Below are 15362 nucleotides of genomic sequence, written 5' to 3' on the forward strand. Positions count from 1 at the left end.
AAAATTAAAAATCTAGAGTAGAGTTTGGAATTTCAAAAATACAATGTTAAAGAAAAGAAGAAGAAGAAAAAGAAAAAAAGAAGGAGAAAAAGAAAAAAAAAACAGGGTCACAAAAATTATAAAAAAAATATATATGAAGTTTGCTTTTAAAAAAACAGGGTCTTTTTTTTTGCAAAGTAATAGTAGGTTATAAAAATGAAAATTAAAGGAGTAATAGAGGACTTAAAAATTTTTAAAAATTAAAAAAAAGAGAAAGAATGAATGATCGTAAAAATAGTAAAAATATATCTAGGACTTTCTCTGGTGTTTTTGTGGGTATTGTGGGGTCAGTTCATTTTCGGCTAGTTCCTTGGTTTGGCTTGTATTTCTCAAGATCTATAGGCCCCTTCCTATGTGGTCAGTACTAACGACAGGGTTTTAATCTATTGCCTGTCGCTTCCAAGGCAGTTCCCTCTGTTATAGCTTCTTCTGTTTGCTGGTCTCTTCAGTGTCTGATTTCCACCCTGATACAAAGGGGGCGGTGGTGGACACTTTTTTTTTTTTTTAGGCTGACTTGTTCAGCCATGCTGTGGGGAGGGAGGAACACTGCAAACAAATAACACTGGTTTGTGCTCACAGTGCCTCAGCCACACTGGGCCTGCCCCCGCTCACGGCAGGTGTAGCCTTCCTGCCCACACTGCTCAGGCTCTAGGTTGCTCTGCTGGGAACCATCTGAGGCCGGCCCTGGGCTGCTTGCACCTCCCAGGTCCAAGCCACTCAGGTTCAGGCACTCGGGTAGTCCTCAGAGGTGCAGACTCGGTTGGGCCTGCGTTTTGTGCCCTTCCCAGGTCCGAGCAGCTCAGGTGATGAGGTGTTTGGCAAGCGCGGTTGCTGCGACTTATTGCCTCCCCACTGCTCGGTTTTCTAGGTATACAACTGGCGCACCTTCTCAGGTGGATGTTGACCATCCAGAACCCCAAGAAGTCTTAGTTAGCAAAGAAGCCTGCTTACAGTTTTGTAGATAATGTCTCTCTGGGGCTGTGATTGCCCCCTTGTGGCTCTGGCTGCCTGTCACTGGTGGGGGATGGTCTGCAGCCGTCTATCTCTCTTCAGTCCTTTGTTCCGTGCGCGGGCCTGGTGGTGTCTTAGGTTAGGGCTGGCTTTTCGCATGGTAGTTATCCCACAGTCTGGTTTGCTAGCCCAAATTAGTTCGCTCAGATAGCGCTCAGAGCATTCAGGCCAGATGCTTACTCTAAGCGATGCAGCCCGCGCCTCCCTGCCCAGCCCCCGTTTGCTAGTAGGGGGTTCAGGCGTCTGCGCTGCTTCTCCGCTGAGGGAGTTACTGTTGGGCTTGTAATCTGTGGGTTTTAATTGTTTATTTATTTTTCCTCCCTGTTATGTTGCCCTCTGTGCTTCCAAGGCTCGGCACAGACTCGGCAGTTAGAGTGTTCCCTGGTGTTTGGAAACTTCTCTCTTTTTAAGACTCCCTTCCCAGGACAGAGCTCCATCCCTCCCTCTTTTGTCTCTTTTTTTGTCTTTTATATATTTTCCTACCTCCTTTCAAAGACAATGGGCTGCTTTTCTGGGTGCCTGATATCCTCTGCCAGCATTCAGAAGTTGTTTTGTGGAATTTACTCGGCATTTAAATGTTCTTTTGATGAATTTGTGGGGGAGAAAGTGGTCTCCCCATCCTATTCCTCTGCCATCTTAGCTCCTCCCCCTAAAAATTTTTTAAACTCAACAACAACAACAAAAAAACCTGTTAGGACTAATCAATAAATTCAGTCAAATTTCTGGATAAAATATCAACATACAAATTCAGTTGCATTTTTATATACTAACAAGCTACCTGAAAAATGAAAGAAAACAGTCATACTATGTGTGATCTTACTTATATGTGATATATATATTAAAAATCCAAACCCATTACAGAGAACATATTGGTGGTTTTCAGATGCAGGAGGTGGCAGAGGGTGGGGATTGAAATGAGTGAAGGTGGTCAAAAGGTACTATCTGGATGAGATAAGTAAGTCCTGGCAATGTAACAATATACAGCATGGTGAAAATAGTTAACAAATGCTTTACAGTAAGTCCCCTACATTCATAGGAATTCCATTCTGAGAGCACATTCATTAGTCAATTTTTCAGTCCAACAAAGTTAGCCTAGGTATCCAACTAACACAGTCTGCTATATAGTATTGAACTGTAATAGGTTTATAATACTTTTCACACAAATAGTACATAAAAGCAAATAAAACATTTTTAATCATATAGTACAGTACCTTGGAAAGTGTAGTAATATAGTACAACAGCTGGCCAGCAGTACCAGCTACATCACTGCTGCTTTTACAGTTCTGGACATCCTGGGTTTGAAATAAACATACTGTACTTCTGTACTCTACATAGTACTCCACAGTAAAGTACACAAAAGCAGAACCACTTGCAAAGAATGCATACTCATTGAAATGTATGCCAGACATATGAACTAATCTACGTGATTGGACACACAGATGCACTTTTGCATCTTTGAAAGTTTGCAGCTTGAAGATTCATATGTAGGGGACTTACTATATTGTATATTTGAAAGTTGCTAAAAGTAGATCTTAATCCTTATCACAGGAAACAAATGTGTAATTATGTGTGGTGATGAATGTTAGCTAAACTTGTTGCAGTAATCCTATTGCAAAATATAAACATATCAAGTCATTATGTTGTACACCTAAAACTAATGTCAGTTATATCTCAATTTGAAAATGAAAACAATCCCATTTACAATAGTACCCAAAACAATAAAACTAGTAGGAATACATTCAACTGAGAAGGTAAAAAACTATACACAGAAAACTATAAAACACTGACTAAAAAGAATTAAAGACACACAAAACATCTAGAAACATGTTCAAAGATTGGAATAATTAATATTGTTAATATGTCCTTAATATACAATGTAGATTCAGTGTAATCCCTACCAAAGTTCAATGGAGTTTTTCCACAGAAATATAAAAATCTTAAAATGCATAAAGTACCACAAAAGACCACAAATAAAGAAAGCTGAGTGCTGAAGAATTGATGCTTTTAACTATGGCATTGGAGAAGGCCCTTGAGAGTCCCTTGGACTGTTAGGAGATGCAACCAGTCCATCCTAAAGGAGATCAGTTCTGAATATTCATTGGAAGGACTGATGCTGAAGCTCCAATACTTTGGCCACCTGATGCAAAGAACTGACTCATTGGAAAAGACCCTGATGCTGGGAAAGATTGAAGGTGGGAGAAGAAGGGGACGACAGAGTGTGAGATGGTTGGATGGCACCACCGACTCAATGGACATGAGTTTGAGTAAGCTTTGGGAGTTGGTGATGGACAGGGAAGCCTGGCTTTGCTGCAGTCCATGGGGTCACAAAGAGTTGGAAAAAATGGAGTGACTGAACTACTCGTCTTAAGAAACAAGAACAAAGCTGGAGGCATCACACTTTCATCACAAAGCTATCGTAATCAAAGCAACATGGTGCTGGCATAAAGAGACACATAAACCAATGAAACAGAATCTAGATCCCAGAAACACAACTGCACATATATAGTCGATGAATATTTGACAAGGAACCAAGAATATTCAATAGGAAAAGATATGTCTCTTCAATAAATAGTGCTGGGAAAACTGGAAATTCATATACAAATGACACTGGACTCCTATTTTATACCACTCACAAAATTACCTCAAAATGGATTAAATATTTAAATGTAAGACCTGAAATCATAAAACTTCTAGGAGAAAATATAGGGGAAAAGTTTGGCATCATTCTTAGTAACAATAATTTTCATATGACACAGAAAAAGAAAAGTAACAAAAGCAAAAATCAATGAGTGGGATTACATCAAACTGAAAAGCTTCTGCACAGCAAATGAGTCAACAAAGAGCAACCTACAGAATGGAAATAAAAGTATTTGCAAACCATTTATCTGACATAGAATTAATATCCAAAATATAAAAAGAAACTCATACAACTCAACAGCAAAAACGATTTAAAAAATTAGAAAACTGACACAAGGCCTGAATAAAACATCTTTGTAAAAAAGACATAAAATGAGCAACAAGTACATTAATAGATGCTAAACATTACTTTTCAGGGAAATGAAAATTAAACTAATGATATATTACCTCATACCTTTTAGAATGGCTATGATAAAAGGATAACAGGTATTAGTGAGAATATTAAAAAAGGTAACCTCTGTGCATTATTAATAGGAATGCAAATTTGTACAGCTGTTATAGAAAATAGTACGGACCTTCCTCAAAAACTTGAGAACAGAACGAGCATATGATCCAGTAATACTACTCCTGCGTGTATATCCAAGGAAATGAAATCCAGATCCCAGAGATATCCGCATCCCCAAATACACTGCAGCATATTTCACAACAGCCAATACATGGCAACAATTTAAGTGTCCACCAATGGATGAGTGGATAAATAAGATATTGTGTGTATATGTACACACACACACACACACACACACACGATGGGATCATTTTCAGTCATAAAAAATAAATCTTGCCATTTGCAACAACATTAATGGATATTTGGACCTTGTAGATTTTATGCTAATGAAATAAGTCAGACAAATAAAAATACTGTATGATCTCACTTATATGAGGAATCAAAATAAGCTGAACTCATAGAAACAAACAGTAGAATGCTAGTTCCCAGGGGCTGGGAGGAAATGGGTAGATGTTGGCCAAAGGGCAAAACTTCCTATTAAAAGATGAATGAGTTCTGGGAATCTCATGTAAAGCATGGTGGCTATAACAATACTGTATTATAGACTTCAAAGTTTCTAAGACAGTAAGTATCAAATGTTCTCCCATAAAAGTTAATTATATAAGGTGATCTATATGTTAACTAACCTTATTACGTATGTTTACCTAAATATGACATTATATACTTTAAACATATATGTTAATTATATCTCAATAAAGCTTAGGGAAAATGGGCATAAGTCCTTAACAGACATCTCATCAAAGAGTGTTTGCTTGCTTCACATACAGATGGCAAACAAACATATGAAAAGATACTCCACATGAGATTTATTGCAGGGATGCAAGGATTCTTCAATGTAGGAAAATCAACATGATACACCATATTAACTAATGAAGAATAAACATATCTCAATAGATGCAGAAAAAGCTGTTGACAAAATTCAATACCAATTTATGATCAAAACTCTTCAGAAAGTGGACACAAAAGGAGTATACCTCAACAAGAGCTTCCCTGGTGGCTCAGATGATAAAGAATCTGCCTGCAATGTGTGGAGAGCCAGGTTCAATCACTGGTCAGGAAGATTCCCTAGAGATAGCAATGGCAACTCACTGCAATATTCTTGCGTGGAGAATCCCCATGAACAGAGGAGCCTAACAGGCTACAGTCCATGGGGTCAGAAAGAGTGGGATGTGACTGAGGACTAACTTTCACACTTACAACTCAACATAATAAAGGCCATATATGACAATTTTACAGCAAACATCATTCTTAATGGTGAAAAGTTGAAAGCATTTCCTCTTAGATCAGGGACAAGACAAGGTGCCCACTCTTGCCACTTTTATTCAATATAGTTTTGGAAGTCCTAGCCATGGCAATCAGGGAAGAAATAAAAAGAATCCAAATTGGGAAAGAAGTAAAACTGTCACTGTTTGCAGATGACATGATACTATACATAGAAAATCCTAGAGATCCCACCAGAAAACTACTAAAGGTATTCAATGGATTTAGTAAATTTGCAGGATATGAAATTAATACACAGAAATCTCTTGCATTCCTAAACACTAACAATGAAATAGAAGAGTAATTAAGGAAACAATCCCATTTACCATCACATCAAAAAGAGTAAAATACCTAGAAATAAACCTACCTAAGGAAGTAAAAGACATGTACTCAGAAAACTGTAAGATACTGATAAAAGAATCAAAGATGACACAAAGAGATGGAGAGATATACCATGTTCTTGGAGTGAAAGGATCAATATTATCAAAATGACTATACTACCCAAGCAAACTACAGTTTCAATGCAATCCCTATTTCCAATGGCATTTTTCACAGAATAAGACAAAATATTTTAAATTTGTATGGAAACACAAAAGATCCCAAATAGTGAAAGTAATCTTGAGAAAGAAGAATGGAAACTGGAGGAATCAGGCACCCTGACTTCAGACAATATTACAAAGCTACAGTAACCAAAGGAGTGTGGCACTGGTACAAAAACAGAAATATAGATCACTGGAACAGGATAGAGTCCAGAAAAATCCACACACCTATGGTCAACTAATCTATGGCAAAGGAGGCAAGAATGTACAATGGAGAAAGAATAGTTTCCTTAATTATTGGTGCTGGTAAAACTGGACCATCTACATGTAAAAGAATGAAATTAGGACACTCCCTAACACTATACACAAAAATAAACTCAAAGTAGATTAAAGACCTAAATGTAAGGCCAGATACCATAAAACTGTTAGAGGAAAACAGGCAGAACATTGACATAAATCGCAGCAAGATCTTTTTTGACCCACCTCATAGAGTAATGAAAATATAAACAAAAATAAACAAATGGGACCTACCTAATTGAATTTAAAATGTTTTGCACAGCAAAGGAAACTATAAACAAAAAGACAACCACAGAATGGGAGAAAATATTTGCGAATGAAGTGACTGACAAGGGATTAATTTTCAAAATATACAAACAGGTCAAAGAAAAAAAAACCAATAAAAAAACAGGTGGAAGAACTAAACATACATTTCTCTAAAGACATACATGAAAAGATGCTCAAAACAGCACTAGTTATTAGGGAAATGTGAATCAAAATAATAAATGTTGGAGAGGCTGTGGAGAAAAGGGAACCTTTCTACACCGTTGGTGTGAATGTAAATTGGTACATCTACTATGGAGAAAAGTATGCAGGTTCCTTAAAAATTAAAATAGAGCTACCATATGATCTAGCAATCCCACTCCTGGGCATGTACCTGAATAAACCTATAATTCAAAAACATACATGCACCCTCAATGTTCATGGCAGCACTATTACAATAGCCAGGACATGGAAGCAACCTAAATGCCCATGACCAGGGGAATAGATAAAGATGTGGTATGTGTGTGTGTGTGTGTGTGTGTATATATATATATATATATATATATATATATATATATATATATATATATAAAATAGAATGTTACTCAGCCCTAAGAAAGAATGAAACAATGCCATTTGCAGCAACATTAGAGATTGTTATACTGAATGAATAAAGTCAGACAGAGAAGGACAAATATTATATGATATTACTTATATGTGGACTCTAAAAAAAAAGGTACAAATGAACTTATTTACAAAACAGAAATAGAGTTACAGATGTAGAAAATTATCTTATGGTTACCAGTGTGTGTGTGTGTGAAAGACACTCAGTTGTGTCTGACTCTTTGCGACCCCATGCACTATACTGTCCATGGAATTCTCCAGGCCAGAATACTGGAGTGGATAGCCTTTCCTTTCTCCAGGGGATCTTCCCAACCCAGGCATCGAACCCAGATCTCCAGCATTGCAGGCAGATTCTTTACCAGCTGAGCCATCAGGGAAGCCCATGGTTACCAGTTCAGTTCATTGCTCAGTCACGTCCAACTCTTTGCTACCCCATGGACTACAGCATGCCAGGCCTCCCTGTCCATCACCAACTTCTGGAGTTTACTCACATTCATGTCCATCGAGTTGGTGATGCCATTCAAATATCTCATCCTCTGTCATCCCCTTCTCCTCCTGCCTTCAATCTTTCCCAGCATCAGGGTCTTTTCAAATGAGTCAGTTCTTCGCATCAGGTGGCCAAAGTATTGGCCCTTCAGCTTTAGCATTAGCCCTCCCAATGAATATTCAGGACTGATTTCCTTTAGGATGGACTTGTTGGATCCACTTGCAGTCCAAGGGACTCTCAAGCTTCTTCTAGAACACCACAGTTCAAAAGCATCAATTCTTCAGCACTAAGATTTTTTTATAGTCCAACTCTCACATCCATACATGACTACTGGAAAAACCATAGCTTTGACAAGATGGACCTGTATTGGCAAAGTAATCCAGGACTCAGAGACTCCACAGAGACTGAGACAGAACTGTGTTTGGATGTCTCCTGAGGACGTATGGGTCAGCAGTGGACTGCTGTGGGGGCAGGGCCTCTTGGGTGCAGCAGACCTGGGTATGGCATAAGCCCTCTTGGAGGAGGTCACCATTAATGCACCATAGAGTGGCCAGAATTTACACAGAACTGGGGAAACAGACTCTTGGAGGGCACAAACAGAACCTTGTGCGCAGCAGAACCCAGGAGAAAGGAGCAGTGACCCCACAAGAGACTGACCCAGACTTGCCTGTGAGTGTCCAGGAGTCTCTGGCAGAGGCATGGGTCGGTGGTGGCCTGCTGCAGGGTTGAGGGTACTGAGTGTAGCAGTGTGCATAGGACGTTTTGAAGGAGGTCACCATTATCTTCATTACCTCCATCATAGTTTGGGCTCAGGTCAAACAACAGGGAGGGAACACAGCCTTGCCCTTCAAAAGAAAATTGGATTAAAGATTTACTGAGCATGGCCCTGACCATCAGAACAAGACCCAGTTTTCCCCCTCAGTCTCTTCCATCAGGAAGCTTCCATAAGCCTCTTATCTTTCTCCATCAGAGGGCAGACAGACTGAAAACCACAATCACAGAAAACTAACCAATCTGAGCACATGGACCACAGCCTTGTCTAACTCAATGGTTACCAGAGGAAGGGACAAATTAGGAGATCAGGAATGACATATGCACACTACTATATATAATGTAGATAACTAATAAAGACCTGATTTGTAGCTTAGGAAACTCTACTCAATACTCTGTAATGACCTATATGGGAAAAGAATCTAAAAAAGAGTGGATATATGTATATGTATAACTGATTCACTTTGCTGTGAAGCAGAAAGTAACATAACATTTATACGACAAAAGTTGTATAAAAATCCTGTTATTACTAAGAGGGATCTCTACAATTGGTGTCAAATACTTTAGCATAACAGTGCACCCAAAGTTGAAAAACAAACAAAAGTAAAAATAGAAACAAACAAACAAAAAAAAAAAAGAAATGATGCTCCACAGACTATGTTGTTAGGGAAATGCAAAATGAAAAGACAATGAAGCATCATTATATACCTACTAGAATAGACAAAATCCAAAACTGACAACACCAAATGCTGATGAGAATATGCAACAACAGAACTCTCATTCATTGCTGGTGGGAATGTAAAATGGTACAGCCACTTTGGAAGATTGTCTAGTTTTGTAAGAATTTGCCAACATATCTACCAAAGGCTTTTTTATCTACCAAAAAAAACCTGAAAATGTATGTCCACATAAAAACTTGTGTTTTCATGTTTATGGCAATTTTATTAATAACTGCCAAGACATGGAAGCAACCAAGATGCCCTTCAGTAGGTGAGTGGATAAACAAACTTACATCTAAACCAATAAAATGTTATTTAGTACTAAACAGAAATGAACTAGCAAGCCATGAAAAAAAAATCACAAAGGAACTTAAACGTATTACCAAGAGAAAAAAAAATCAATCTGAAAAGACTACATACTGTATGATTCCAACTATATGACATTTTGGAAAAGGCAAAACTAGAGAGACAGTAAATGATCAGTGTTTGCCAGGGATTGTGGGGATGGGATGGGGAAGAGAATAAATAGGTAGAGCACAGAGGATTTTTAGGGCAATGAAAATACTTTGTGTGATACTACAGAGGTAGATAAATGTCGTTATACATTGGCCCAAACCCAGATCAGATCAGATCAGATCAGTTGGTCAGTCGTGTCCGACTCTTTGTGATCCCATGAATCACAGCACGCCAGGCCTTCCTGTCCATCACCAACTCCCGGAGTTCACTGAGACTCATGTCCATCGAGTCAGTGATGCCATCCAGCCATCTCATCCTCTGGCCCAAACCCAGAGACTATACAAAATCAAAAGTGAATTCTAGAGACTTTAATCAGGAAGGCAGAGTAAGAGAATACAGAACTCACCTTTCCCGATGAATGCATCAAAAATACGTCTACATATGGAATAATTCTCACTCACTGAAAACTAATTGGAAACTGGCAGAATGATCTCTGTAAAACCAAGGCTGTGAGAAAGATACATGTTAAACAGGTAGAAAGGGAAGAAAAGTGATCAAGACTCAGAGAAGAAGAGAAAGTACACAGTGGAGACCCTCCCTGGGGAGTGAGCAATTCAAGCTACATAATGGGCTCCATTCAACTTGTGTTGCAGACCCACACTGGAGCAAGGGCATCCATGACGAGGAAACACTTGGCTGTGAGACACTGTAGTGGCTCAAATGCTAAGAGGTGTCCGAGGAGGCAGGGGACAACTATTATTGTCAATTGTGCAGGTGGAACACCAGAGTAAGACCAGATCTCTGATGTCAGCCAGATAGCGACAGCCCATGCCTCAGTCTTTGCTGAATACCCACCCTTGTCCTTCTTTCTCCAGCACTGCTCCCCTCTTGGGCTGAGGGTGCTGGTGTTAGGAGTAGGAAGAATACACACTTAAAAGTGAATTCAGCCAGCCTGTACTTGACCCTCAGGGTTTCTGCTCCAGCAACATAGGAGCTGAACTCCCCTCAGTAGATGACAGCCATTGAGCAGAGATGAAGTCCCACCCCACACTTGGCTCTGGCCCTATTCCTCCCTCTCCAGCCCCATATCCTATCAAGGTAATAGCTGCCAGAAAATCTTTAGAAAACAATAACTTGCATTCACATAAAATTCAGCTCTCTCACCTAAGCCACTGGGCACATGCAGCCTCTGTTAGGGAAGCTCCAACATTAGGACATCCCTCCAAGACTGCCATAGGTAACTGTTTCACCTATTTTTCCTAGAGACAAGAAAGATAAGCAAAATGAGAAGATAGAAGAATTTGTCTCAATTGGAAGAGCAAGAGAAATGCTGTGAAAAAGAACTGTACATTCTTGGTAAGTCACCTCAGTCATGAACTCTTTGTGACCCCATGGACTGTAGCCCGCCAGGCCCCTCTGTCCATGGGGATTCTCCAGGCAAGAATACTGGAGTGGGTTGCAATGCCCTCCTCCAAGGAATCTTCCTGATCCAGGGATCAAACCCAGGTCTCTCATGTCTCCTGCATTGGCAGGTAAGCTCTTTAGCACTAGTGCTACCTGGAAAGCCTGAAAAAAGAACAAATGAAACAGAAATAAACAATTTACTAGATGAAGAATTCAAAGAAGTAGGAATTATAACTAAATTAGGAAAAGAATAGATGAACACAGTGAGAATTTTACTACGGAGTTAGAAAATATAAAAATGAACCAGTCAGAATTGAACAATAAAATAACTGAAAGAAAAAAAAAAAACTCACTAGAAGAAGTGAACATCAGGCTTGGAAGTTTTCAGCCATAATTTCATTCTATGAGGCCACTATTACCCGGATACCAATCAACCAAGCACAATACAAACAATAGTAAATGACAGGGCAATATCTTTGATGAAAATAGATACAAAAATCCTCAACAAAATATTAGCAAATAGAATTCAACAATATACAAAAAAGATCATACGCCATGATCAAGTGGGAATTATTCCAGGGACACAAAGATGGTTTGATATTCATAAGTCAATGTGATATAACACATTAACAAAAGGAAGGATTAAAAATTGTATGATCTCAATAGACATAGAAAAAGCATTTGACAAAACTCATCATCCCTTCATTGTAAAAACTGTCAAAGTAGGCATAGTGGGAGCGTATTTTAACATAATAAAGGCCATTTATGACAAACCCACAGCAAGCTTCATACTTAATGCTGAAAAGTTGAAAGCTTTTCTCTAAAATCAGGAACAAGAGAAGGATGCCCACTCTTGCCATTTCCATTTAACATAATATTAGAATGCCTAACCACAACAAACAGACAAGAACAAGAACTAAAGAGTCCAAATTGGAAGGGAAATAAAATTGTCACTATTTGCAGATGACATAACATTATGCAATAAGTCCCCTACATATGAAACATCAAGCTGTGAATTTTCAAAGATGCAAACATTATAAATCTATTACAATTGTGTTAGTTGTATACCTGAGCTAACTCTGTTGGACTTATGAAAAAACTGGATTTATGAACACACTCTCAGACACCAATTGTTCATATGTAGGGGGACTTACTACATAGACAACCCTAAAATCTCCACGAAAAAAAACTATTAGAAGTAATAAATGTATTAAATAACATTACAGGACACAAGAGTAATATATAGAAATCTGTTGCATTTATATACACTAATAATGGACTATCAGAAAGAGAACTTAAGGAAACAGTTTCATTTACAATCACATTGAAGAGAATAAAATATCTAGGAAGAAACTTAGCTAAAGAGGTGAAAGACCTATACTCCGAAAAGTACAAAACTGATGAAGGAATTTGAAAATGATACAAAGAGATGAAAAGATAGCCTATACTCTTTGATTGAAAGAATATTTTTAAAATGTCCATAAGACTCTGAATTGCCAAAGCAATCTTAAAAAAAAAAAAAAAAAAGAATAAATCTGGAGACATTATGCTCCCTGACTTCAGACTATACTACAAAGCTACTATAATCAAAACAGCATGATACTGCCACAAAAAACAGACATATATCAATAGGATAGAATACAGTCCAAAAATAAATGCATGTACTTATGGTCAGTTAATCTATGACAAAGGAGGCAAGACTAGACAATGAAGGAAAGATAGTGTCTTTAATAAATGGGAAAACTGAATACTACATGGGAAAAAATGAGATTGGAACATTTCCACACACCATAATAAAAAATAAGCTCAAAATGGATTAAAGATCTAAATGTTATGCCTGAAGCCATAAAACTCCTAAAACAGAACATAGAACATTCTTTGACATAAACTGTAGCAATATTTTTTGGGGTTTGCTAAGGCAAAAGAATGGAGAAGGAAATGGCAACCCACTCCAGTATTCTTGCCTGGAGAATCTCAGGGACGGCGGAGCCTGGTGGGCTGCCGTCTATGGGGTCGCACAGAGTCGGACACAACTAAAGCGACTTAGCAGCAGCAGCAGCAAGGCAAAAGAAATAAAAGAAAAAAAAAAAAAAACACTAACAAATGGCAGACCTAATTGAAAGCTTTGGAACAGCAAAGGAAACTGTCAACAAAATGAAAAGACAACATAATCAGTGGGACAAAATATTGGCAAATGATATAACCAATGTGTGCTCAGTCACTCAGCCGTGTCCGACTCTTTTTGGACCCATGAACTGCAACCTGTCAGGCTCCTCTGTTCATGGATTTTCAAGGCAAGAGTACTGGAATGGGCTGCCATATCCTTTTCCAGGTGATCTTCCCAACCCAAGGATTGAACCTATGTCTCCTGCATCTCCTGCACTGGCAGGCAGATTCTTTACCACTGAGCTGCCAGGGAAGCCTGGTGACAATAAGGGTTAATATCAAAAATTTATAAACAGCACATACAACTCAATTTCAAAAAAAACCAAAGCATCCAATTTTAAAAAGGCAGAAGATCAATATAGACATTTCCCCAAAGCAGACAAACAGATGGTCAAGAGGCACATAAAAAGATGCTGCTGCTACTTCTAGATGCTAAACATCACTAATTATCAGAGAAATGCAAATCAAAATGACAATGAGACATCACCTCACACCTATCAAAATGACTATTATCAAAAAGTCTACAAATAACAAATGCCAGTGAGGATGTGGGGAAAAGGGAATCCTAGTACACTGTTAGTGGGAATGTAAATTGGTGCAGTTACAATGGAAAATAGTAGAACTACGGTTCAGTTCAGTTCAGGTGCTCAGTCGTGTCTGACTCTTCTTGACTCCATGAACCACAGAACACCAGGCCTCCCTGTCCATCACCAACTCCTGGAGTCCACCCAAACCCATGTCCATTGAGTCAGTGATGCCATCCAACCATCTCATCCTCTGTCGTTCCCGTCTCCTCCTCCCCTCAATCTTTCCCAGCATCAGGGTCTTTTCCAATGAGTCAGCTCTTTGCATCAGGTGGCCAAAGTATTGGAGTTTCAGCTTCAACATCAGTCCCTCCAATGAACACCCAGGACTGATCTCCTTTAGGACGGACTGGTTGGATCTCCTCGCAGTCCAAGGGATTCTCAAAAGTCTTCTCCAACACCACAGCTCAAAAGTATCAATTCTTCGGCGCCCAGCCCTCTTTACAGTCCAACTCTCACATCCAGACATGACCCCTGGAAAAACCATAGCCTTGACTAGATAGACCTTTGTTGGCAAAGTAATGTCTCTGCTTTTTAATATGCCTTCTGCTGCTAAGTAGCTTCAGTCATGTCTGACTCTGTGCAACCCCATGGACTGCAGCCTACCAGGCTCCTCTGTCCATGGGATTTTCCAGGCAAGAGTATTGAAGTGGGTTGCCATTGCCTTCTCCTATGCTGTCTAGGTTGGTCATAACTTTCCTTCTAAGGAGGAAGCATCTTTTAATTTCATGGCTGCAGTCACCACCTGCAGTAATTTTGGAGCCCAGAAAAATAAAGTCAGCCACTGTTTCCACTGTTTCCCCATCTACCTGCCATGAAGTGATGGGACTGGGTGCCATTATCTTAGTTTTCTGAATGTTGAGTTTTAAGCCAACTTTTTCACTCTCCTCTTTCACTTTCATCAAGAGGCTCTTTAGTTCTTCATTTTCTGCTATAAGGGTGGTGTCATCTGCATATCTGAAGTTATTGATATTTCTCCCAGCAATCTTGATTCCAGCTTGTGCTTCTTCCAGCCCACCATTTCTCATGATGTACTCTGCATATAAGTTAAATAAGCAGGGTGACAATATACAGACTTAACGTACTCTTTTTCCTATTTGGAACCAGTCTATTGTTCCATATCCAGTTCTACCTGTTGCTGCCTGACCTGCATACAGGTTTCTCAGGTGGTCTGGTATTCCCATCTCTTTCAGAATTTTCCACAGTTTATTGTGATCCACACAGTCAAAGGCTTTGGCATAGTCAATAAAGCAGAAATAGATGTTTTTCTGGAACTCTTTTGCTTTTTCAGTGATCCAGTGGATGTTGGCAATTTGATCTCTCGTTCCCCTGCTTTTTCTAAATCCAGCTTGAACATCTGGAAGTTCATGATTCACGTATTGCTGAAGCCTGGCTTGGAGAATTTTAAGGATTACTTTACTAGCATGTGAGATGAGTGCAATTGTATGGTAGCTTGAGCATTCTTTGGCATTGCCTTTCTTTTGGATTAGAATGAAATCTGGCCTTTTCCAGTACTTTGACCACTGCTGAGTTATCCAAATTTGCTGGCATATTGAGTGC

The 15362-nt window shown here is 39.0% G+C and overlaps 1 protein-coding gene across 2 annotated transcripts in view; it reads left to right on the forward strand.

Moving 5' to 3' along the window:
• Positions 1-15362, forward strand: part of LOC147341587 (uncharacterized) — a 468058-nt gene that overhangs the window by 439608 nt on the left and 13088 nt on the right. The window contains exon 9 of one of the 2 annotated variants that reach the window (XM_086388287.1): positions 10912-11142. The exons of the other annotated variant lie outside the window; for it this stretch is intronic. Coding sequence (XP_086244413.1) covers positions 10912-10984 — 73 coding nt within the window. The 3' untranslated portion in view covers positions 10985-11142. Of the gene's footprint in view, positions 1-10911; positions 11143-15362 lie in introns of those variants that run through there. 2 annotated transcript variants of the gene reach the window in all.

Source organism: Bos grunniens, chromosome X (genome assembly GCF_055505025.1).
Source record: "Bos grunniens cultivar Pamir isolate PY7600 chromosome X, Bosgru_T2T1.0, whole genome shotgun sequence".
NCBI lineage: Eukaryota > Metazoa > Chordata > Mammalia > Artiodactyla > Bovidae > Bos > Bos grunniens.